This window comes from Tenrec ecaudatus, chromosome 3 (genome assembly GCF_050624435.1).
Source record: "Tenrec ecaudatus isolate mTenEca1 chromosome 3, mTenEca1.hap1, whole genome shotgun sequence".
Classification (NCBI taxonomy): domain Eukaryota; kingdom Metazoa; phylum Chordata; class Mammalia; order Afrosoricida; family Tenrecidae; genus Tenrec; species Tenrec ecaudatus.
The window spans coordinates 113080856-113106924 of NC_134532.1; the positions used below are offsets into that span (position 1 = coordinate 113080856).

The 26069-nt window shown below is 44.5% G+C and overlaps 1 protein-coding gene and 1 pseudogene across 6 annotated transcripts in view; both read right to left on the bottom strand.

Annotated features, from left to right (window-relative positions):
- Positions 1–26069, bottom strand: part of SGMS2 (sphingomyelin synthase 2) — a 106683-nt gene that overhangs the window by 16879 nt on the left and 63735 nt on the right. For all 6 annotated transcript variants that reach the window (XM_075543947.1, XM_075543948.1, XM_075543952.1 and 3 more), the window contains exons 2-3: positions 5183–5882; positions 537–654 (exon numbers count right to left, since the gene is read on the bottom strand). In XM_075543947.1, the coding sequence (XP_075400062.1) occupies positions 537–654; positions 5183–5637 (573 nt within the window). In that variant the 5' untranslated portion in view covers positions 5638–5882. The remainder of the gene's footprint in view (positions 1–536; positions 655–5182; positions 5883–26069) is intronic.
- LOC142442717 (small ribosomal subunit protein uS2 pseudogene) lies at positions 18428–19394 on the bottom strand (annotated as a pseudogene).

Genomic DNA, 26069 nt, shown 5'->3' on the forward strand with positions numbered 1-26069 from the left:
TTTATGAAAGAAGCCTTCTCTGATCTCTACTGTCAAATACAAGCCACGCTCGGATCCTCTTGCACCCTTACTTAGCCCTCTTGTCTTCAGTGCAGGATTGCTTCACTCGCTTTAACGCCACCGGTCCTATTATGAATTTATTGGTGCTTTTCAAAAACCACCTGTCATTTCCCAATAGACTATAAACTCCAGAAGGCTTCGTTTGGTCACTGCCTTTACTCCCAAATGCCTGGTACTCACGGGAGCTGAGTACTTATAGAATGGATTCAAGAGAGGATAAATGAATGAAAAGACACAGAAAGGAAAATGGAAAATAGCCAATGGCCCACTTCGGTTAGAAGAAGACAGCATTTGGGGCAATGCTAGAGATATGTGATGGACGCGGTGTCTCTCTCCCCTGCCCCCAGATGACTAATAAAAAAAACCGGCTAGATTTTAGTAAACAGGTATGAACGGGTCTAGAAGGATGTAGGACCAAGAGCAGGAGTTCTAGAATGTTCCCGACTTTCTTTGCAGAGACATCCAGAGGCACCTACCTTTGGAGCACACTGGAAGTGCAGTCCAGGCACAGGGAGGGTGGTAACGTACATGGTGATACAGCGATACAGGTACAGAGTTCCCATGATAAAAAAGAATCTGCGCCCCACGATGGACCTAGAGGAAGAATAGAAATGGAAGTCTTTACTTCTGGTGCAAAGTACAACGCTGTCTAACAGAATAAAGACGCTTGTAACACAGGATGCATCGACACACGACAACACAGGTTCCCAGAGCTTACGGGCTTCTTTGCCAGCTGCCCAGCCTGCCAATTCCAGGGAGAGATGACCCCGCAGTTGTCAGCACTGAAGATAAACATACTTCAGTAATTTATAGGTGGTTTGGGGCCTAAAAGGCCTGGGTCTCAGAGGGGAGCAAGAGTAGCTAAAACAAACTAAAAGGCACACTCCTGGCATCGAGTGCATGCCAACCCATAGCGACCCTGTAGGACAGGGTAGAACTGACTGCGGTGAGTTTCCAAGACTTTAGGGGAGTAGAAAGGCCGTCTTTTACCTGAAAGTAGACTAAGGTCTCCAGGGGGAAAAAAAATCACTTCACCTTTAAAAAGAAAATAAAGTCCCTCTTTGCCAGAGTATTCGATGAGCCTTTCCGCGCCTGCAGTCACTCGCCGCATTATTGAAACCTTCTCCTCTTGGGAACATAGCACAGAGGTAAGTGAGTTGTGGGCATAGAGGAATTAACTAATGAACCAGGTGATACTACATAATTGGACACATAGGAACATATGCCGAGCTCATTAAACCTGCTACATACGCGGGGTCTGTTTGGGGAGCATCCAATGGTATTTCAACCATTTGAGCAAGGATGCTATTTTTCTTTTTCTTGGACAAAAGAGATTTTCCAGAAAAAAAATTACATTTTAAAGAGGCCCAAAGTGCTCTTGTGTAGTTCAGGAGGGTAAACCGATAAACTGATGAACTTTCACTGATGGCATCCAACTTTGACCGAAAAAAAACAACCACAACCAATCGCACCAGGTTCTGTCCACTTGCCTGACTCTGGACATTAGGGCACTGCCTCAGGGGCACCTGGGTTCTGAGTGTCCTCACTGCCAGCCGACAGAGACAGCTCCTCCCTCTTGTGGGCTCAGAGGACACAGAGGACATCTCTATGCACTGGGCTCTGGAGATTTAAGAGCTGAGCGGCACCCAGAACCCAAACCAAACTCCCTACCATCGAGTCATTTCGGTCTCCCGGTGGCCCTCGAGGACGGAGTAGAAGTGGCCCTGTGGGCTTCGGAGGCTCTACTCTGTATGGGAGTAGAAAGCCCCTGGGGTAAATAGTTGCCATTCTCCTGCTGTCAGGGGTCACTGAGTTGGTTCTGACTCTTAAGAGTTTTTACGCACAGCAGAATGAGATGCTGCCTAGTCCGGTGCCCTTCTCAGAATCTTTGCCATGTTTGAGGTCATTGCTGTCGCCACTGGGTCAATGCACCCCCCGGAGGTTCTTCCCCGTCAACCTAGACTCCACAGGGTTCTTAGGATCGAAATCCCGGACACCGCCACCTTGGCTGGTGGAAGAAAGTCCTCGTTCATTTCCAGGCATCTCCTTCCAAGGCTCTCTATTTAAGCTCTGCCTCCTCTGGGGCTGAAAAGTAATGGATAATTGACAGTGGTGCTCACTCTCCTCGTGGCTCAATGAAGTATCTTTCTCTTTTCACCCCTTGAATCTCTGACTCAACCCCGGACCCCAGAACGTGCTCTTGAGGATGCTGCTTCACATGGTTAGACACGCTGAAGTCAAAAGCAGGAATTATGAGCCAAGTATAGTCACTCCAGCCTCTTAAGCACAGCTGTACATAGAACTGAAAAGTCCCTTACGAGGCGAAACATGAACCCTTAGGCTTTATTTGGAAAAGGGACTATTGTTGATGATTTTATTTCCCCAGCTTTGAAAACTGCTTTAGAATAAAACAAAACAAAAAACAGAGAGCAAGTAGGATTTCCTACTTAGCTGGCTGTTCAAAACAGATAATAATTATCCCACTAATTACTAAAATGTAAGATCCAATTCCAAAGCAAAAATAAAAGGGCAAACTCGTGTGATTCTGAGCCCCCCCTCACCCCCACAACTTTTGAACGCTAACTGGTGATGGAACCATAATTAAAATATGAGGGCCATCTCTGGAATCATGAGTTTTGACACATTAAAAATTAAAAGGAGAGGCAGATTCAAGTAAACTGGGTGAAGTTTGTACTTAGGGGCAGATTGCCTGGATAATTTCTCTTTTCATCACGTGACAAAAATCTTGCCCTAAATCATGCCCTCCCCCGCCCCCACCCCTCAAGTGGGTGCTATGGGGAGGGGAGGTTGCAAAGGCAGCTATTTATGCTTTATGATCCTCCTGGCAACCTTGAAGGACAGGGCAGAATTGCCCCTGTGGGTTTCTCAGACTCTAACGTTTCACAGGCGGTGAAAGCCTCATCTTTCTCCCATTGGAGTGGCTGGTGGCTTTGAACTACTAACCTTATAAGCCAACCACCATGCTATCAAGGTTGCCATGGAATCAGAATTGACTCGATGGCAGTGAGTTTTATACTTTATCCTGGATTATGGGCTATGGTACAAAAGCTTTAAATTACCAGGGGACAGGGCATGGGATAATTTTTCACGCCCTCGAAAGGAAGCAGTAGGTCAAATTAGTCTGGGAGCCTCTGCTCTATATTAAAGGAGGCAGCAAATACTTCTGGCCCCAAACAAGCTTCCTTGTCTTCTGTGTCAGTTCCACACACTAACAAGAAAAACACTGAGGTGCACCCAACAGAGCTCATGTTTTCAGCATAAAACCTCCTAAGTGGAAGACAATGCAGAGCAACGAACAAGAGTCTGAGCCAGAAGGAAAATGGCCAGGACTGGCTTCAGCGTTTGGAATACATTGTAAAAAGACAAGATTGAAGTCTTCTACTCTCCCCAAAGCAGCCAATTGGGAAACTGCAGCAAATAGTCTCCCTTCTCCAATGATCCTGGCGGTCCTACCGAGAGTCCATCCGACTTGGGATTGTCTGAACAGCACTGACGTTTGATGTCTCTATGATATGCATTCTTCTCTAGTCTTCAGATTAAAAGAAAAAATGAGATGGCCACGGTCATATTCTCTGTCTAAAATTATTCTTTTTTTAATCTTAAAGTTAAGATCATGGAGCCATGGCTAAGCTGTCCGCTAAGTGTGGCACTGCGAACTGCAAGGTCGGTGGTTCAAACCCACCGGTTGCTGCCGTAAAGATGTAAAAGCCTTGGAAGCGCTATCTCTATAGACTAGCTATGCGCAGAATGGACTCGGTAGCAGGGAGTAGCTTCAGCTCAACATGGACTCTCAGCTTTAAAAGCCCCAGCTTTTATTATGCTTGACTGAATTCCTAGAATCTCAGTGCAGAACAAACACGGGATGCATGAGATGGAAAGGGAAATGGAGGGGGGTCTATTTATTTGGACCAGTAGCCAGAACTCACACTGGGAAGGAGAAAAACACCAATTCCAAGCTTTCAATGTCTTCAAAGCAAAACCACCTGATCCACTACTTCCTGCCTCCTGCTGGTCCAAAGGGGCAGAGTTCCTTTTGGTGCTCTGCAAGAAGCAGGAGGCACGTGGACAAGAGCCATCGGCAACCCACGCCAGGTAGACCGGCTCTAACTGCAGTTTCTTCAGTAAGTCCCTGCCAACAGGGAGAGGCGCAGAGATGAGACATTTGAGAGCTCCTGAACAGCAGCACACTTTCAAGCATGCTGCTGACTCCGGACCAACGCAGCCGGCTAATGCATGAGTCGTGGAGCCGGCGCTTCCTCCACCTGCCCTGCCCCTTCCATCAAGAGCCTGCAATCAATCAAGCACGACAAAGTGAAAGCCTCTCCTCTCTGAGTCCCCTACGGTGACACCGTGGCAACCTGAGCGTCAAGTTCTTGTCGGAAGTGGCACCTTTAATCCATAAACTCCCGATCACTCACTCTAGCGCTTGTCATTCGTACGAAAAAGCATGTATGGCAGCAGTGCTCAACCTGGGGGTCGCAAGCCTTTTGGGGGTCGCCCAATTCATAACAGTAGCAAAATTACAGCTATGAAGTAGCAACGAAAACAGGAAGAACTGTGCTAAAGGGTCGTGACATGAGGACGGTTGAGAACCACTGATTTATGGTGTGACTGACGGAATGTATGCAACGTGGCTGGCTTGCCTGCTGCCTCCTTCCTTGTACCAAATGCTCCAGCAGCAAGACTGACTTGATCAGGTAAAATGGACAGAGATCATTGAAGTTGGACAAAGATCTTAGGGGGGGGGGGTGAGGTGATCTTAGGACAAAGATCTTAGGGGGGTGGCTGGGGTGTCCCAAAAGCTTGTGGAAAATAAAATGCAAGGCTACTGAAATATGTTTCCATGAGGGAGGGGAGGCACAAGAGGAGCTGACACCAAGGGCTCAAAGTAGAAAGGAATTGTTCTGGGAATGTTGATGGCGCCCTATGTACAAGTGTGCCTAATGCCACTGAATGATGCATTTTTATAGATTTATAAGAACCCTCCCCCCAACAAAATGACTAAAACGGAAATAAAAAGAACTGTTTCCATGGACTTTTTGAAGCCCCACCCCTCAGTGAAGCTCATAGCAAAGCCCCCAAACATATCAGAGTCACTTACTTGTATCTCAGAAACAGCCACTGGGTGATCCACAGTCCAACTAAGATGATCCCATTGATTTCTGATACAGAAAATGCCCATTTCACCCGATCAATGTAATCAAAGAACTTGTCTGGGAGTGGAGGGCTCAGCTCCTTGGGAGGCACCCGCTCATGGACGACTGTGATCATGACGGTGGTCAGGACCAGGTTGAAAAGCGCATACACGAAGGCAATGCCAGTCTTCCACCACTCTAGGGGGAACTTGTTCCTCGATTCGGTGGGCATAGCAATCTGGACATAGTCCGGGTACTTCTTGGTACCCTTGCGAAGTCCGTTGGATAAGCTCTTAGGTTTACCGTTACCATTTTTGTTCTCTTCCTCAGCGGGCTCGGCTGGTCTCGTGTAAGCGTCTGTATGGTCGTTGGTTTGAGTCTCCAAATGCTCCCCCAGCTTTGCTGTCTCTATAATATCCATGGTGCTCCGGCCTTGGGGTTCTAAAGGGAGGTGGGTCGGGTTCTTCCTTGCTGAGCAAACTTCAAATTTGAATAGCTTCTCTTTCCGAGGTCACCATGCACTTTGGCCACTGAACGTGTTTCCTAATACAAAGTGGAGACGGGCAGCCATCTGAATCCTGCTCCTCTCCTGCAGCGCTCTGCTGGACACTTGCCTCATTCAGGAAAGGAAGCGAGTCTCTCCCCCCAAACCTGTTCCTAGCCCACCTGCAAAAACAGAATAAGACTCGGTTCAGAAAAGGGGCTTGGCGGATCATCAGCCATCCGAAACAATCGCATTGTCAAAATAAGGAAAGAAATGCCAAATCTATTCACTTTACAAACAGATCGCCAGAACAAAGTCAAAGAGCTGCTGAGATCAAGTTTATTTATAAAACAGCGAGGTGTTTTATCTTGGACTTCGTGTCTCTCTTGGGGCTGATGTTAAAAATAAGTAGGAACCTTCTCACCAACCAATTTCCTTTAAAACCCTTAAAATTCCCTTTAAAACCCTTAAATTCCCTTTAAAAACCCCAGCCACGCGTCTCAAACATGTCCTCGACGGTGCTCCTTGTTGCTAGCCGTGAAGTCATAATGGACTAGAACCTACCCAGAGTCCACAATCATTCCTCCCTAATGCTGCACCTTTGAAATAAACAGGTACCCAAAGCTATGGTGCGTGGCTCACACATATCTAATAACTGCAACCCTGCGTTAGTCAAAAACACTCAGTTCTCTATTTCGTAGCAACAACCCTGTTCAGAACCCAGAACTAGACACTGGAGATACTTAAAACCATCCTGCGCCAAGCTTAGACTTTTGTTATTCAGAGATGCACACAGACCCTGGGAGAGAACCGGAAAGCCTTCAAGAGTCCTGTGACGAAGTACACACTATTTACGTGATAGTTTACTACCATTGTCAGGGGAAATCAGCTACCTACAGACAACAACCTTTTGATCTAGCAAACACCTGAGGTGGGCATCCTGATGGCCAGTTCGGGGCACTCACCACAAGTCTGCCGAGGAAGGGGTGCCAGCCACGGACGCTCCAGAGGCCCCAAGAGTCAAGCAGTCTTTCTGACACAGCGCGCAACCTGTCCACCCTTTTATACTTGCTGGCAACAGGGCCCTGGCTGTTCTCAATTTAGGAAAGTAGTATTTTAGGCCTGCTAAGGAATTCGGCCACCTGAAGAGGTTTTCAAACCTGGTAATTAGTCCCCACCCTGAGTCCTCTGCACAGTGTAAGCACAATCCTTGCCATGTTAAAGGCCACCCCTCTCCCCGACACCCCCCACCCCCACCACTCCTCCTTTCAGGGCAACTTCAAAAACACAATAATTAGAGGGTGGGACAATGCATACAGGCAAAGCCTTTAGCAAGAAAGAACAAGGAAACCGTTAAAATAGCACAGTGAATATTTGTTTACAGTTGCGGGGAGCAAACAGGCCAACCACAAGTTATTTCATCTTCGCTTAAAGGCCCTAGTGCTGAGAAATACGTGAAGAGAATTAAACGTCTTAAAAAGAAAAAAAAAAAAGACCTGACCTGACATTTATTCAAAGAGCATGCAGAAAAACCGGAGACTCAGGAGTCAAGGAACAAAATGAGTGGAGACATTTGAAAGGCATGCCAGGAGGCTTCAAAGACCAGCAGATCAGTCCAAGATCAGCCATCAGCAGAGGTTTCTAAACAGAGTTAGAACAGAGGTGTGATTGAAACGGATCTCAGCCACCCCCCCCCCACCCGACAAGCTACATGCTCACAAGGGAACTGTCCATTTCTGAAGACGAGAGAACAGGAGAAATGGAGGATGCTTGGGAGAAGGAAGAAGGCCAAGAGAGGGCCGCCTCCAAGGGCTGAAAGAACTGTAGACACCTCACCTGTCTCTTCCCCTGGAAAAGCCCCAGCTACGGCCCCATCAGCAGCAGGATGAGAGAAACAACGGCCCGCTCAGGACGGGCAGGTTTTCATTCCCTCTACTGGCAGGGACTAGGCACAAAGATGACCACGAAGGGCCTCGGCAAGGCGGCATTTTCAAAACAAACGTTCAACAGCAGGGAGGGACCAAACGGCAAGTTCAGCCATCGCTAAATTACCAACACCAGCCTAATCCACTCAGAAGCTTGCCACACTATCCTTCCAGTGTCCACCAACGTGACTACTTCGCATTGGCTCCGCGCCCGGTGTTCACATGGGAAGCAGCCTGTGACTGGGCACGCACAGGTTCGCCAAAGGGCAGACGGGTGGTCTTTAGCCCATCTAGCCAGTTCTAGAACACAGAATGTAGAACAGAAGGATAGCCAATTAGTTACCTCTTTTCTTTCTTTTTTTTTTTTTTTCCAGAGGCAGCGCTCAGCGAGCCGCCGCCTGGGATGACTGCGAGGATGACGGAACTAATTAATCATGAAGCGCCGTGCTCTTGGGACGCAGAGCACTCCGTGAGTGCAGAGTCCGTGTCATCTTTAGTGCTGGGATCGAAATGGTCCTTGGGATTTCATTACGAAGATTGAATATACCAGGCATACCCGTACTCCCAATGTGCCAAACCGTCTTGGGACTCGGTGTCTGTCATCAAGGTGATGGTGGCAACATAGTCATTCCTATAGCGAGGTGTTCCTACTAGGACGTGCCTGGGACAGTGATCAAGGCTAGGAAACGCCTGGGAGCTGGGGAGGAGGAGGGCAGGGTGATGGTGGCAGGTTGAAATCTCAACACAAAGGAGACTTGAAGACACCTTTCTGAACAAACAAAGGTGAAACACATTTCCTTATCATGGAAGAGACCAGTGATTTCGAAAGGGTCTGGGCGGAGGAAGGATGCTCAGAATGCCCCGCAATGACTGAGGAGACACCTCGGCTTTGGGTCTGGAGACAAAGGCATAGCACAAAACCTTGAGTGCTGGGGTACACGAAACTTGGAAAGAAGTGGGACACTACAGAGGACCCACCAGAAAGTCGGCCAGTGGTGGCAGGTCCTCCCTTAACCGAATTTAAGATCTGACTCTGCAATCCACCAGGCTTGGTAGACTAGCTAAGGCCCCTTTGGACTTCCTTTCAAAAGTATCCCGTTCAATAACCTTACCCTTTCCGGTCAACCCCTTTACTCCAACTCTTGTCTGAATGTTGTGCCTTGCCTGGAATATTTCGGTGCACAGAACAAGAGGCGCCTCCCAGTAACTCTCCTCCCCCTCAATAAATGATAATTTCATTAGTTTCTTTACAGGGTTCTCTATCAACTAACCTCTCTTATGAAAGTAAGGGAATTGTTTTGTTGGTATTCTTTAAAGAGCTAAGTATGATGTATTGTGGAATGGAAGGAAAACCCAAACACCCCGAATCAAGTCAAAAGGGCATTTGAAAAAATCCAACCTTCACTGAGTTGGGGAGGCAAGGCGTAAAGCGAACCAAACTCCCTGCCATTGGGGATTCAGTCACAGATTCCGGGTGATGGATGCCAGAGTCCCAATGCCAAGGTCAGAATGCGAGCATGTAAGGAGTGTGAGCTCTACTAACCTAGCAGGGCGATCCTTCTTTTGTTACCTCCTTCTTGAGAATGCTTTCGTTCAAATTACAGCACACGCCTAAAACACATCCTTCAGTTTCTGCATCTTCTCTGATCACTATTATGTAAACTCATTTGAATAGTTCTAGCCAATAAATCAAGAGACCACCCCCTAAAATCAAGTAATTCTTGAGAAGCAGATGAGATAAAAAACAAAACCTAATTTGGAAATGATTCTTTTATCTCAAAAATCCAAGATTCAACTGCAAGGTTAAGGTTCAATTTAAAAAGTAAGCACACTAAAGAACTAGTACTATCCAGATAGGAAAACTAATAAAAGATGGTCATAGGCCTAATAGCTACTGTAACAATAAAATATGTCCTCAAACCAACATAATTGAAAAGACTCAGAACTTATCTGAAGAAAGCTATTAAAAATAGTTCTGGTGGAGATAAAAGCAGCTCCTCATTGTCACAGATGAGAAATCTTACATGCTATTCAATAAAGGATTTGTTTGATTACATTTACTGGAGTGAGAACACTTTATGAGGGTGAAGGATAGATGTACTTCTAGGTCAAAAGGCAGAAACGGATTCCCTTGTAATAATTCCAAGGGGATTTTCCTGCAATTTTACAAATGATGCCAAAGGTGATGAGGGATGGTAGGCCAGGCTGAGAAACAAATCCGGTGACACTCTTATGTGTGAGAAAGCGCATTCTATCAAGAAGTAATTATGCCTCAGGACAACAGCCCAGCCCAGCCCAACACTCAAGTCCGTAAGTCTGATCCTAGTCCATAAGTCCTTCTTCAGACTCCTGAACCCACATGCAATGATGCAGAATGCAGGAACATGACAGGCTGGTGGGTGCTAAGTCTTTTGGATCGAATGGCAGTGGATACATCTCCAGGGCTCTGGCAGCCCTCAGGGGCAGCAAGCCAGAAGGTGAAGCAGAGAGAGAGGTGGTAGTGGTGGTTGGGGGTCGGGTGAGGAGGTGGTTCAGAGGTTCCCAGGACTCTTATTAGAAGGTCAGCCCCCAAGGAGGCACCATCAGGCTGTGACCTGATTTACAAGCTAGACTCCATGCCTACACTTTTATATCTGCAAGTTGACATGAAATAATGTAAATACACAGGGAATAAAAATATAATTAGCAGTAAGAAACTTGCATCACTAGATATGAGACTATATAACAGCACTTTAATTCAATCATTCTTTGAGTTACCTCAAAGGGAGTAAATAAATATTGCTACCAGTGTATTTTCAACACAATTTCTACAAGAGAAAATTGGACACGACCTGGTAGCCAACAAGATTAAATTAATTAAGGTTACTACCACTAACGGAAAGGTTAGAGGTTCAAATCCACCCAGAAAACTATCATCTAGTCTGGAAAGACCACAGCCCTTGAAAACGCTATGGAACTGATCTCTGCTGCACACCTGGGGTCACCACAAGTTGGAACGGTCTCACGGGCCACTGGTTTGATTTAACATTTTAATCAAATCGATTTAAACACTGTGTGCTGACATAAATAACTACAAAATGATTGGCAGTCCAACTAAAAATGAGGGGTGGGTGGAAGAGAGGGAGAGAAAAATGGGTAGTGGGGGAACAGGGTACTAACCCACCTAAGGCCCACCCCACTATGAGAAATGACATCCCTCACTAGCCTCACCACACTGAGGCAAAACCCTAAGGGCAATGCAACAGAACAGCAAGGGGAGCAGAGCAGGGAAGTCCCAAGGGAATATCAAAAATAGACTTTGGGGTCAGAGCAGTGGCACCCCATTTCTGACTCGACCACAAAACACTCCTAAAGGTCAACCAACAGACCTTGAACTATTTACAGGCTTTTCTTTTTGTCACTGTTTTGTTTTCTTTGGTTGCTTTGTTTTGCTGTTTTGTTTCTGTACATATTATCTTTGCATGTCTATCTAGATAAGAAAGGTTGGATAAACAATGGGACCAATGGTTTCAAGGGGTCATGGGAGAGGGGAATTGGGGGAAAGGAAGTGCTGTTAACCAACCCAGGGATGAAGGAACAAGTGATCCAAAATCAGTGGCAAGGAGGGTGTAAGAGGCCTGGTAGGGATTGATTAAGGGCAATGTAACCGAGAAGAATTACTGAAACCCACATGAAGGCTGAGCATGACAGTGGGACAAGAGAAAAGGAAAAGGAAAAAGAGGAAAGAACTAGGAGGCAAAGGGCATATACAGAGGTCTAAATAAAGGCATGTACATATGTAAATATATTTACATATGAGGATGGAAAAATAGATGTATGTGCATATATTTATAGGTTTAGTATTAAGGTAGCAGATGGACAAGTACTCCCACAATGCAAGAATACTTTGTTCTATTAAACTGGCATTCCATGATGCTCACTGTCCCAAAATGATCGCTGAAGACAAATAGGTGCCTAAGCAAATATGGTGAAAAAAGCTGATGGTGCCCAGCTATCAAAATATATAACATCTGGTTGTCTTAAAGGCTTGAAGGTAACAAGTGGCCATCTAGCTCAGAAGCAACAAAGCCCACACCGAAGGGATCAGGTATCAGGCATCAAAGAACAAAAAATCATATTGTGAATAGTGGGGAGTGTGGAGTGGGGACCCAAAGCCCATCTGTAGCAACTGGACATCCTCTTTCAGAAGGGTGGAGGGGAGGAGATGAGTCAGTCAGGGTGCAGTGTAGCAACAATAAAACATACAACTTTCCTCTAGTTCTTAAATGCTTCCTTCCCGCCCCTGCCCCCGCCTCCCCCCTACTATCATGATCCCAATTCTACCTTACAAATCTGGCTAGGCCAGAGGATGTACACTGGTACAGATAGGAACTGAAAACACAGGGAATCCAGGAGAGATGATCCCTTCAGGACCAGTGGTGAGAGTGGTGATACCGGGAAGGGTGCAGGGAAGGTGGGATAGAAAGATGGAGCCGATAACAAGGATCTACATATAACATCCTTCTTGGGGGACAGACAACAGAAAAGTGGGTGAAGGGAGACATCAGACAGTATAAAAATAATAATTTATAGATTATCAAGGGTTCATGAGGGAGCCGGGAGCCGGGAGGGAGGGGAAAACTGAGGAGCTGATACCAAGGGCTCAAGTGGAGAGCAAATGTTTTAAGAATAATGAGGGCAACAAATGTACAAATGTGCTTTACACAATGGATGGATGTATGGATTGTGATAAGAGTTGTACGAGCCCCCAATAAAATGATTTTTAAAATGATGCAGCAGTCCCATGAAATATAACACCCAAGAATCTACATATAACTCCCTCCCTAGGGGACAGACAACAGAAAAATGGGTGAAGGGAGACATTGGTCAGTGTAAGATATTAAAAAATAATAATTTATAAGTTATCAAGAGTTCATGAGGGAGGGAGGAAGGGGGGGAAAGAGGAGCTGATACCAAGGGCTCAAGTAGAAAGAACATGTTTTGAGAATGACGATGGTAACAAATGTACAAACATGTTTGACAGAATAGATGAATGTATGGACTGTGATAAGAGTTGCACAAGCCCCCAATAAAATGATTTAAAAAGAAATACAACACATAAGAAAGATACAGTGTGTAATTCAGGAGAAAATGTGAACTAACTAGGTAGTATAGCATCTCCATAATTCTCATAAAAGATTATGGTTCCTAAAAGAGCAGGAACGGGGCCATGGAATAGTCAAGTTAGAAACACACACCAAACTCACTGCCATCAAGTTGATTCCAACTCACTGCAGCCCTATAGGACAGAGTGGAATTGCCAAGAGTGCACCTGTCACGGAAGAGTGATGAGTGGTTTAGAACTGCTGGCCTTGTGGTTCTCAAGCCTAAACCATAACCACTCCCACCAGGGCTCCATGATGATAGTCTAGATCGATGGTGTGGTAGTTACAAAATCTGTTGTCAGTTTTGCAGCTTGATGACCTCATTTGGAGGCACTAAGGAGAGAAATAGCTCGCTGGAGGTGGGACACGTGCTCACTCCCTGCAAGACATTCTTGTTGACAAGCCACATGGAGACAGTCTGACGGCAGCCAGAGCCTTGGAGTTGGAGAAGCCACATGGCGACCCCTGGCAGCGCCGAGATGCTTCCACTGTCACTGGATCCACAAGACTTCCCACCCACTGGTCTGTGATCCTCCTGCACTCGGTGCGTGAGTCTGAAGAGGAATTTACAGACTGGTATCGGACATATGGGCTAGTATCGGACTATGGACTTGATCTGGACTGGGCTGGGATGTTTTCTCAATATTTAGTTGCTCTTGTATATAAAGCTCTTTCTTATACACATCTGTGTGTTTATGAATGTTTCTCTAGTCTACTCAGACTAACACAGATGGATCCAAAAGGTGCTGTGGGGCCCTGCTGGGGTACCGATTCCTCATTGGGCTGTGATCCGCGTGGTTGGTGATTGGGAGCAAGACTGGGCTATCTCCTCCTGTAACCAGCCAGCCTTGGAAACCCACACGGGGTTGCTATGAGTCAGCAGCGACTCGATGGCTGTGAGTTTGGTTTCGGAAGGAGGAAAGGGTTTGCTTCTATGAGTCTCCCAGGGCAGATCTCACCTGGGGCTCTGTGATTCTAGCCAAACAGCTCAAAAAATGCTTTGCTTGTAAGATTTGTAAGTCTGCCCAACTCTGTATTTCAAGTACTTCAGATCCGATCATATTAAATGTGCAAACACGGCTTAACATCGTAAGGAATTTACTCAAGTTTGCATATAGGTTTCAATGTTTTAAGTTGCTAGAGAGAGAAGTCAAGCAGTCAAAGAAAACATGTATTCACATTGAATTTACAACGACATTATATGCAATTAGCAATAAGAGATTTTTAAACTGAGCATAGTTAAGAAAAACTTGGATCTTTATAGAGAATATTAATAAATTGAATGTAAACTGAAGCAAGCAGCTGATATATTCCATACCAGACACAAATGCCTTCTAAGGTCTTTGAGGGAAAAAAAAACAAACCCCAAACTTGTAACAATGAAACCTTTAAAAAATCGAGTTGTAGGAGAAAACAGGCAAAGAATAGTTCTCAGTAATTGTTGCCTGTGCAGTAAGTATTATCTAATTTAATATCCATGAAAAACTGTAGGGAACTTTGTTGGCCCCATCTTATATAAAGCAAATTGCCTAATGTCAGACAGACAGGGAAATCGCAGAGGCAGGAACTGAATCCAGAATCTGATCTCCTAAACTTCAGTTCTTCACCTGCACACCACCACAAAAAAACAAAACAAACAACCGTTGCTACGTTGAAAGGTCAACAAGATAGTCGGATAAAGGATTGAGGCAATCGACCCGGAGGGTTTTGTTAATAACCGAAAAACCTCACTGTCTTCACGTCACCGCCGACTCATAGCGACACTATAGGACAAGGTAGGACTGTCACTGTGGGTTTCCGAAGCTGAAACTCTTTTCGGGAGTAGAAGTCCCTGTCTTTCTCCCGTGGGGTGGCTGATGGTTTCAAACAGCTGACCTTGCAGTTAGATACATAAAAGCATAAATATTGTTTTATGGCAATTTTCGTAGCTTATACTTTTATAATTAGTAGAAACTTAGGGAGAAACAATAAGATAACATGTTTATTTAAACATAATTCTCCTGCGAAAAGAACCATGGAGTATGCTAATTATTCCCCTAATACACTATAATTACGGTCACTAATAAACCACCAGAGCCCTGGTGACGCAGCAGTTCTGTGTTGGGTTGTGAAACACAGGCTAGCGGTTTGAAACCACCAGCAGCTCCTCAGGAGAAAGACCAGGCTTTCTATTCCCACGAGGACTTATAGTCTCAGAAACCCACTGGGCAGTTCTACCCTGTCCTGTGGGGCCACTATAAGTCAGAATTGTCTGGATGGCAGTTGAGTGAATGACTAAACCTCAGATGTGCAATCTAAATCACATTTTGCTAAGATATCCCGTCGACAAATTTTTTTGCTGCAACCAAGATCCTGAGCCTTTCCTTATTAACAATGTTAGAAGTTGAGTTGTTTTTAGGATCTGTCTCACCGAAAATGAATAACGTACAGACAGGAGGACCCCTGGGAATCCTGGGTTTGATTCTATATCAGAAGCACTTACAAACTTTGTGTAATATTTTTACCACCAAGTTTTTGAAAACTGAGAAAACTTGAAAATTATAACATAGTATCTCAACACAAGTTATGTGTAATTGTCCGTTAACTACAAGTTTTTATATGGCCACATCTGTGCTTGTTTGTACCCCAGGTCTGTATAGGTTTCTGGAGACGACCAATCTTTACAGGTGCAGGCTAACCTCATTTCCCTCCTGAGTAGCCACTGGTGGGTCTGAACCATAAACCTCATCGTTACCAGTGCTGACAGTGCCATCAGAAACTTTGGCTTTGGAGGATATCTTAGCTGTTAGCTTTTTTGCTTTCAGCCAGTTCACTGTGTGAAGTGACCCAGTAGCTGCAACAACGGACTCCAGCAGAAGCACAGTTGTGCGGATGACACAGATCGGGCTGTTTCCTTCTGTTGTAGGTTGCTATGAGATGGAGCTGACTCACCGGCACCTAACCACATTGGCTCTTTTCTTAGTAGCTGGATCGTGCCGATCAGATTGGTAGAGGATTCTGGTGATCAGAAGAGATTCCAGTGGAGCTGAAAGTAGGTTAGGCTGGCGTTGAACGGCCTTAGGGCTGAGGACAGCTTTCAGTAGGCTGGGAAGAATCAGAAAGAGGTAGAACCCCAGGGGAAGGTAATTTGGCAACTGCAGTAGCAAATACGATGCCTTTCCTAAGGTAAAGGATAGACAGATGTGTCTAGACAGACAGACTGCACAAACAAGGTCAAAGACAGGGGCATGCTTGAAACAACTGTTTCGATTGGACTTTATGCTAAATCTGGGGGTGGCGGGTGAGAGACAGAGCGTCCTGATAAACGTTGCCTAAACGCCGACTCAGGCCTGCTCCAAACCCTTTCCCCTCCTCCACGCCTGAGACATCCTGGGAGAGTCCAGAATTTCTTAAGATGTCCCTAGTGGTTCCTTCCTCTTTGTGTGGTCAGTGCTTAGGAGGAAGTCAGCTGACATGCTTATTTCCCGCTCCTTTTGGGTGAGGTAGGGTTTGGCCTCCGAGAACTGGCTGCTCAGAAGGCTGACCTTTATTAGAAAATGTTAGTGGTGAGCAAGTTCGACTCCACAGACTTGTGTACTTCATATAGGCACTGGACTGCTATTCTTAAGGTCAGGGATTCAAGCCCAGCAGCGGCTCTGTGGGAGAAAACTGAGGCTATCTCTTCCTTGTAGATTTACGGTCTAAAATCTATTTAGGGTGATCCTGAGTTGAACTGACTCAATGGCCGTGGGTTTTGTATTTTCAATGGTTTGAAATGTACTTCTACCAAGAAACTATACCAGAGAGATTTTTTGGTCACTTTAAAAAAAAAGTGAATAAAACAAAAACAACTCCATGCATTTGCCATTACCTACTCTGTGTTTACAGATTAAACTAAAGCAACCAGTGTGTGTTTAGTATAAACATCTCAGCAGGGAGGTAAAATCAAAGAGCCTAACTGAACAACAGCGATAATTGTCTACTATCTTCCTAGCTTTCTTTATATACCCCAAAGATTTATAAACCCCCTTGGGTATTGATACTTAATACTCTATAATAAGAGTCAGTACAGATTTCCCCAATGAAGAGGTTCCTCCCTCCACCCCCAGCCTTGGGTTAAAAAATTCCATTTGGTATTTCAGTCTGATATCGGAGCTTGTATTTCTTACTCAGAACAGTGGCTAGACATAGGCAAAAAGAAATGGCTAGATATATAACATTATACTCCCCAAACTTCACAACACTTTAAAAATGACACTAGAGATGACACGACACTTTCTAAATGCTGTTAGAGAGTGTATCCTAAGCAAATCAATTACAAAGCTAACAAAAGAAACGGCAACCCTAAACAAGAACACCAAAAAAAGATTTGGAAGAATACTATCTTATTAGAAGAAAACAAGAAAAAGAAACGAGAAGAAAGAAAAAAGGGGGATATTCACTTTAAAAGTAATTTCATAATTATCTGTTTTAATCAAGGCCCCACGAATTCATTGCCCTTTAGATTATTTTAGAAATCTATTTAGTGATTTCCCCCGACTACCACATGGTGACCAAAATGTAAGTATACTTCACACTATTGAAAACATGTTTTCATAGAAAAAGCATAAACAAGATTCTGAGATTGGTATTAACACAAACAACCGAAACACTTCTTGAAATTTCGCTTGCACTTACTAGAGCCTTGGGAGAGAATATTACACCTTTGAGATTAAATCAAATTGTTTTGAATAAAGACTAAAGGAACGGGTTATATGACCCTAGAATGTACAGAAAAGACTTCTGCGATCGTCCTCTGCCGTGGAGGCAAAGGCAGAGAGCGCAGCAAGAGCACTTCAGTGGGAGTTTGTGGTCCGCACATGGCGCGGCAATCCCAAGAACAGGAAGCTTACCAAACCCTGGTGCTTCTGTAGAAATGCCACCTACAGAAACTCTGCACACTAGTTCCCTGTAGAGCCTAAAACCTAGAATTTGAATGTTGATGTTAAGTAGACATCTTGATGTTAATCGAAGGTTCACAGTTATTGGTTATTATACTTGGGCTTTCGGTCTTTATGCCAATCAAACAATGTCACGAAATGGCTTGACACAGCCTGAGATTTTTAGGGGATGGTTTCCCTGTAGCAAAACATAAATAAAAACATTAAGATGCTGAACATTTAAGAAGGAAGGGGGATTGATTCCCGAATCTGTTCCTTCAGCAGGTCAGTCTCATCAGCGTTTGTGACTTAGGTGTGGTCTTGTGCAGACCTTGCTTGAAGGCCACGGTGAGTGGAGAGCCTGGAGGCTAGAACAATTCTAGGCAGAGGCTGTTTCCACTATAAGGAAAAGCAAACAGGACCGGGAAGAAATCAAGCCAGGACCACAGAGGTTTGGAAACTCAAATCTGAGTCTGACTCATGTGTGACAGAGCAGCACTTCTCCACGGGGGTCTTCTTGGCTGTAATTTTTATGGAGTGGGCCTCCAGACCTCTTCTTCTCTGACACTGCTCAGTGGATTAAATCCCCCATCTGTAAGTTCCCATGTGCAAACTATTTGCCCCACCTAGGAACTTAAGAAAGAGTATAGACCACCCCCATCTACCTGGTAAACACTATTTTCAATGTCCATTTAGAAATACAGGGCAGTGTTTTCTTTCTTTCTTTCTATTTTTTTCTTTTGTAGAAACTTGACTTTATTTCCCATCAACCTAATTTCCATGGAAGAACAGTTTAGGACCACTCCGTGGTTGTTCCTACCCACTCGGTGGCCTGAGCGGTGGGAGCTGCGGACCAGTCTTCAGTTGCGGGCTGAGCCCTCCAGTCTTCAGTGGGGAACTGATAGATGGGCACGGGGGTGGGGGGCACCTGCACGCCCTCAGACCAGGCGGCCACCTCGGGCTGAGCCGCAGTGGACTGGGGAGCAGGCGCAGTCCACTAGCCCTGAAACTCTTCCTTGGTCACAGCCTTTTCAGCAGCCGCCTGCTCTTCCTTTTCAATCTCCTCTGGGTCTCTGTAGAAGTAGACATCAGGCATGACCTCCCACGGGTGCTTGCGGAAGATGGTGCCCCGCATGCGCAGAACTTCCCGGGCCATCATCCACCACATCAGGCCCACCGAGTGAGCGCCCTTGTTGTTACACGGGATGGCAATGTCCACATAGCGCAGAGGAGAATCTGTGTTACACAGAGCAATGGTGGGCAGGCTAACGTAAGAGGCCTCAGTGAGGGGCTGGTGGTCAGCCCTGGGGTCAGTCACCACTAGGAGCCGTGGCTCCCGGAAGGCTGCCTGGATCTGGTAAGTGAAGGTTCCTGGAGTGAAGCGCCCGACGATTGGAGAAGCTCCAGTGGCGTCAGCAAACTTCAGCACGGCGCGCTGGCCGGTATTCCTGGAAGATAGGACGCTGACGTCGGCAGGGTTTTCAATGGCAACGAAGGCGCGAGCAGCCAGCAGAGGCTTCTCCCAGGTCCTCTTCAGGTTTCTGATGTAGATGCCGTCACTTTTCCTTTTGTAGATGCACTGTTCCATCTGGAAGTCAAGGTGGGTGCCACCTAAATGGGTTCCTGCAGCCAGGAACTTGAGGACATCCTCCTCCTTCATCTGCAGGACGTCAAGGGCTCCGGACATTGTTAACGTTTCCCTTTAAGTTACGACGGGAACCAGGACAAAGCCGTATGGACCCTGCTCTGGGTACCGCGGAAAAAAAGGGCAGTGTTTTCTAGTGTTGCTTTTAACATGACTGGGAAAAGAAACTTTCTTTCACATGGTATGACACTATAAAAAGAAACAACTTCTCTAAAGCAATTACGGTGGCTCCAGTTGTTCCCAGAATTAAACTGCATGTTATTGTTACATAAAACATTTGTCTCTCAAATGTCTCCAATCTTGGCTTCAGACATTGGTTTCTGCTAATAAACTAATAATGATGATGTATGTCCTCCAAATTTTGGCTTATGAAGACGGATCCAGATTGCCCGACTTAAATCCAATATGTTGACAAGAGACAGCAAGCGATAAAACAATGACTTAATGAGAAATAAAGTGGTGTATGATTAATAATTGTTAATATGAATTAAGATTAAAATCATGAATTTAACAGAATTACTTTTAACATCACTGATAATTCCAAGGAATGAAAAGTGATTGGATTTGGTATCCAAAATATACCTATAAAATATTTTGATGTTTGCTGAAGAAGTTTCACTTATCCTTATCAAATAAAGAAAAGAAGTGGGGGAAGTCTGCATTTCCACAATTTTCAACAGAAGCGTGGTACCTAGAAATCTCCCCCGTCATGTGGGAGGCCCAGGTTCGATTTTTAACCAATGCAGGACAAGCTTTATTGACAATGCAAAGCTATGATTCAACTGTGTGAGTCATAATGACTTTTGGATAACATTGCAAGAAATGAGAATTCCAGAACATTAAACTGCGTTCATGTAGAACCCACACATAGACCAAGAGGCAGCTGTTCAGACAGAATAGGGGACACTGTATGGTTTACAATGCGGGAAGAATGTATGTCAAAGTTGTATCCTTTCACCCACACTTATTCCATCTGTATGTTGAACAGATAACACAAGAAGCTGGACCATATGAAGGAAAACACATCACCAGGATTGGAGGAAGACTCATTAACAACTTGAGACATGCAGATCACACACCTTACCTGTGGAAAACAGAGGACCTAAAGCACTTACTGATGGAAAATATTCGGTATGGATTACATCGCAACACAACGTAAACAAGAATCTCCATAAATGAACCAGTACACCGCATCATAATAAATGGAGAAGACTGAAGTTGTCAAGGATTTCATTTTACTGAGATCCACAATCAACACCCATAAGCCACCAAGAAGTCAATGAGAGAAGACATGTGGGCAAATCTGCCGCACAAGACCATTGTTGAAGCGCTCAAAGGCAGAGACGTCACTCTGAGGAGGAAAGTGTGCTGGTCAAGCCATGGGATCGTCAACCGCCTTATCGTACGCTTATGGAAACTGCAGGGTGAATACAGACTGAAAGAGAATAGATACATTTGAATGATGGTGTTGGTGAAAGATATCGAATATACTATACATTTCCAGAAGAACCAGCCAATTGTGTTGGAAGGACAGTCAGAATTCTCCTCACTTAGAAGGGCGGAGGGGAGGACAGTTCATGTCCTTGGGCAGATTATCAGGAGAGACCAGTCTCCTGGAGAAGGACGCACACGTGGATCATTAGAGAGTGCAACAAAAGAAGAGCTCAATGGAGGGGACCGATGCAGGGGGGCACTACCGGGCTCGCACTTGAGGATATCCCTGGACCCGGTCAGTGTTTCCTTCTGTTCTACACGGGGTTGCTGTGTTGACACCAAGAGCACGGCACCTAACAACAAAAACAGGAGACTAAAGCATCCATGAACTAGATTAAACTCGTGGTTTAAAATATAAAACCATGGTTTTTATTAAAAAAATGTTGTTGTGGTAAGAGGCCTGGTAGGGTGTGACCAAGGATAATGAAACTGGGAAGAATTACTGAAATCCAAATGAAGACTGAGCATGATAGTGGGACAAGAGGAAAGTCAAAAGAAATAGAGGAAAGAGCTGGGGGGGCAAAGGGCATTTATAGAGATCTAAATATAGGCATGTAAGTATGTAAATATATTTACATATGATGGGGAAATAGATATATATGCAAATATTTATAGGTTTAATATTAAGGTAGCAGATGGACATTGGGCCTCCACTCAAGTACTCCCTCAATGCAAGAACACTTTGTTCTATTAAACTGGCATTCCATGATGCTCACATTCCCGACATGATTGCTGAAGACAAACTGGTGCATAAGCAAATGTGGTGAAGAAAGCTGATGGTGCCCGGTTAACAAAAGATACAGTGTCTGGGGTCTTAAAAAGGATTGAAGGTAAACAAGCGGCTACCTAGCTGAGAAGCAGCAAAGCCCACCAGCCTGTGTGATCACGAGGTGCCGAAGGGATCAGGTATCAGGCATCAAAGAACAAAAAAATGTATCATTGTGAATGGGGGGGAGTGTGGATTAGGGACCTAAAGTCTATCTGTAGGCAACTGGACATCCTCTTACAGAAGGGTCGTGGGGAGGAGACGAGCCAGTCAGGGTACAGTGTAGCAACAATAAAACATACAACTTTCCTCTAGTTCTTAAATGCTTCATCCTCCCCACTATCATGATCCCAATTCTACCTTACAAATCTGGCTAGACGAAAGGATGTACACTGGTACAGATAGGTGCTGGAAACCAGGGAATCCAGGACAGATGAACCCTTCAGGACCACTGGTGAGAGTGGCGAAACCAAGAGGGCGAAGGGAGGGTGGGGTAGAAAGGGGGAACCTATTACAAGGATCTACATATAACCTCCTCCCTGGGGGACGGACAACAGAAAAGTGAGTGAAGGGAGCTATCAGACAGTGTAAGACATAACAAAACAATAATAATTTATAAATTATCAAGGGTTCATGGGTGGGGGGGATGAAGAGCTGATACCAAGGGCTCAAGTAGAAAGCAAATGTTTTGGGAATGATGATGGCAACAAATGAATGTACTTATGTGCTTGACACGTAAGAGCCCCCAATAAAATGATTTAAAAGCAAAACAAAAATGTTGTCGTGGTTGTTAAGTGTTGTCCAGTAGGCTCGAAGTCAACAAAGACCCATGTACAACAGAACAAGACCTCTTCCAGGTCTGCTCTTACATTGGAAGCTTTGCTGAAACCTGTTCACCATGGTGATGCTCTGCGATGGGAAACGCCAGTAGCATCGTACCCAGCATCACCTTTAACATGCAAGCTACCACATCAAGACAAGCTGACAGATCAATGGGGTTTATAAAAAACAGAAGGTAGTAAAGACAAAGAGAGCTTATCAGAGGATATATAATACTCGTGGTGGAATCGACCAGGAAGGGAACTGCAGGGTGCTATCAGCAATGCAGACGAAATCACATATGCACAGTAAAAAGTCTGAAGATACACCAAAATATAAATCTTAAAAGATTTTGGGGGCGTTTATTGTCCATTTCCTCTGGATTATATGTTCCGATGTCTATAGTACTCATTCTTATCATCAGGGACATGCAGGTGGTTATTTTGACTATAATAGAACTTGACAGAGTAAATAGGGAAAGTATGCTCTGGTTTTTAGGAAGCTACTGTGCTTCTGTATGATTGCAGGTACGTGAAAAGTATATAGAGAAAATTCAGCAGTTTTCTTAAAATATTAAAAACAGCCCAAATGGTATGCCAATGACATATTTTCCCTTTCCTACATTTCTGTGCCCCCCACGGTTAGGCTTCAAAGACCAGGTTGTTTGAAAAAAAAATTAATGACATTAAAGTGTAATTAAAAAATGGAGGATGACCACATCATCACAAAATGGAGGGCGACTCCACTGTTATGTAACTGCCAAATCTCATCATTACATCCTTGCCACCCTCCTTGGAATCGCGGCCCAGCAAGGTTGATGTATCACTGACTGTCACAGCTGCGCTGCTTTCAACACATGACACCTTGGCTGCTCCTGCTGGACATCAGTAATGGCTCAAACAGTCAGATCGCTTTTTTAAAAAACTATTGACATAAACGAGAAGTGTCAGATAATGAGACGTTTCGTCGGTGAGACGTGGGCCTGGTCGAACATGAGTGGCGTCACTATGAATATGAAACATGAGTATTTTCACGATGAATGCAATGTTTTCAAAATCAAAAGGTTTAGAATTCAGGTCTGTGTTTCTAATCCGTCAGCATAGTGTTTTTGCTGTGGGTTTCGGTTTGTTTTTTGCTGGTCAACATAAAAATTGTCATTTTAAAGGTATAATTCAGTACATGACGTTCATGAACTAACCACTAGAGCACAACTTCCTCTTGTCCAAGGCCACCTGCCTTAAACTCGTACCCACTAGTTTATTTTCTGTCTCTATGTTGTCTACTTTATCTCTTTCATGCAACTGAGACCATACACTATTTGTCCTTTGTTTCTGGATTATTTCACAAAGTACGCTGCCAAGGTTTAACCATGCCATGCTGTGTATCAGTTTTATTTCTCTTTCGGACTGGATAATGTTCCACTGTGTGTAGCTAGACCATTTTGTTGATCCACTCACTTGCTGACAGCACGTGTGTCTCTTGGCTATCATGACAGATGCTACAGTGGAGATTGGTGTACATGTACCTGTTTGAGACCATGCTTTCAATCCTTTAGGGTACATATCAAGGGGTGAGTTTTTATTACAATTCTTATAGTCATATGTACTAATTAAAATTTGGTTTTATTTACATTAGGTCTCCACCCAGCCTCGATTAATTATAATAAGATATATGTGTTTGGGGGATTATTGTTGCAGGTCCACTGAATTCCTGACAAAAATAATTTTACAAGTTTGGAAATGGGCAGTAGTTAACACAACCTGGTGAAAATAATGAATGTCACTGAATTGTCGGTGTCACCAAAATATGTCGACATAACTAATGTCATCTACATGTATTTTTATCACAATTAAAATAAAAACTCATACTCAGAAAGTTATGTTTTAGGAAAGTCTCTTGTGGCTACAGTTTGAGAAAGCCTCGCTACACTCGTCTCTGTGGGGATGTAACAGCCCTAACAGAGAGTGCGTGCACGGCCTTGACTGAGTGTTAACATTCAGAAGGTGGCTTACGCCTCAAACATGTTGTTCTATGGGGTTTATGGGCCAGAAGAGGGGGAGGCCTGCTCTTAAAGAAATTATTTCCATCAAATTGGCTATCATCTACTCTGTCCAAAAGCCAAACCAAGACACCGACACAGTGGTGTTATCCTGAACCCAAATCAACTGCTAGGTACCTGAGAGCACCCACCTGTTCCCACAGGGCGATGCAGAAGGCAATTCAGTGCGAAATGCGCATCCCCAAGCCCTCCTTTGCAGGTATTGTTTATTTTGATATAGCCTCTTAGGGTTTAGAGAACTTGCATATTTAAGCATTTTAAACCATGTTCTTGATTTGGGGTGGATTTTTGCTTTGTTCTGAGCTCATGAGCTACTATTTTTATCCGTTGCCTTCTGTAAGCACAAAACTTTGCAAGTAATCTAAAATTGCCGACTAACTGGTTTATTAAATTAAAACTTTTAAAGAGCATGTACCCTATACATGAAATTATATACAATAGAGTGAGAAATTTTTAATTTTAAATCAATTTGCAAAAATTCATAAAAATATTGCCAAATAATCAGAGACAAAAAAATCATCATAATTTCAAGATGACTCAACAGCATCTAACAACGACAACATGACACAAATTCGGTGAAATTTTAAAAACTAACATGAGGGGTGGGAGGTGGGTGGTAGATCCTCAAAGCTCTAACACCATCTCTCTCTCTCTTAAAAAAGGGTTTCTACTCGAATTTCCCCTGTGATTACAAAAGTTAGATACTATTCCTAAATCACTTCTAGGAGTTTATCTTAAAGATACGTGCACAAGCTTAGCATCATATATTGTTAGATGAAGAAAGTATGGTGTATAATGGGATTACTGCCTTTTTATTGTGAGGAAAATTATGCATTAGGTATAAATCAATAAGAAGCATGTTTTGATTTTACCACTTTAAAAAGATCATTTTTCCTTAAATACTACTTAGAGTTTACTCTGTAGTAAGCCCTGCTTTAGAGATACAAAAAACAACAAAAAATGAGTTGCCAATGAGTGGCTGTCGACTTCTGGTGCCCCTGTGCACGTCAGTCGAGCTGTGCTGCACGGCCTTCTGGATGGTTAGTCTTGTCAGGACTAGATCATTAGGCCTCTCTTCCCAGGAGCCTCTGGGTAGATTCAACCCTTCAATCTTTCTGTTAGAGGCATCAAAACGTTACTCCTTCATGGGGAAAGGACAGAAGGCTGTTTGAACTAGGATTGCCAGCCCTAGGGGGCCCGTGACTAGACTGACACCGTGGGTCCAACACAGGGCCAGCTGTGAGGTTGGCACAGGACCAGGAGGTGTTTCATTCTGCCATCCACGGGGTTGCTATGAGCCGGAGCCAAATAGGTGGCACCAAAAAACAAAACAGCAGGCAGTCCTCAATTACACTTTTGAAAATGAAGACTCACTACACCAAAAACTCACTGCCATTGAGTGGATGCCGACTCATCATGACCCTGTAGAACAGGAGAGAGCTGCCCCATGAGTTTTTGAGATGGTAATTCTTTATGGGAGTACGCCTCATGTTTTCCCCATGGAGTGGCTTGTGGTTTCCAACTGCTGACCTTGCAGATCGCAGCCAGATATGTAGGCACTATGCCACCAGGGCTCTGAAGACTCATTAGAAAAGTGTGTGTGTGTGTGGGAGTGGGGG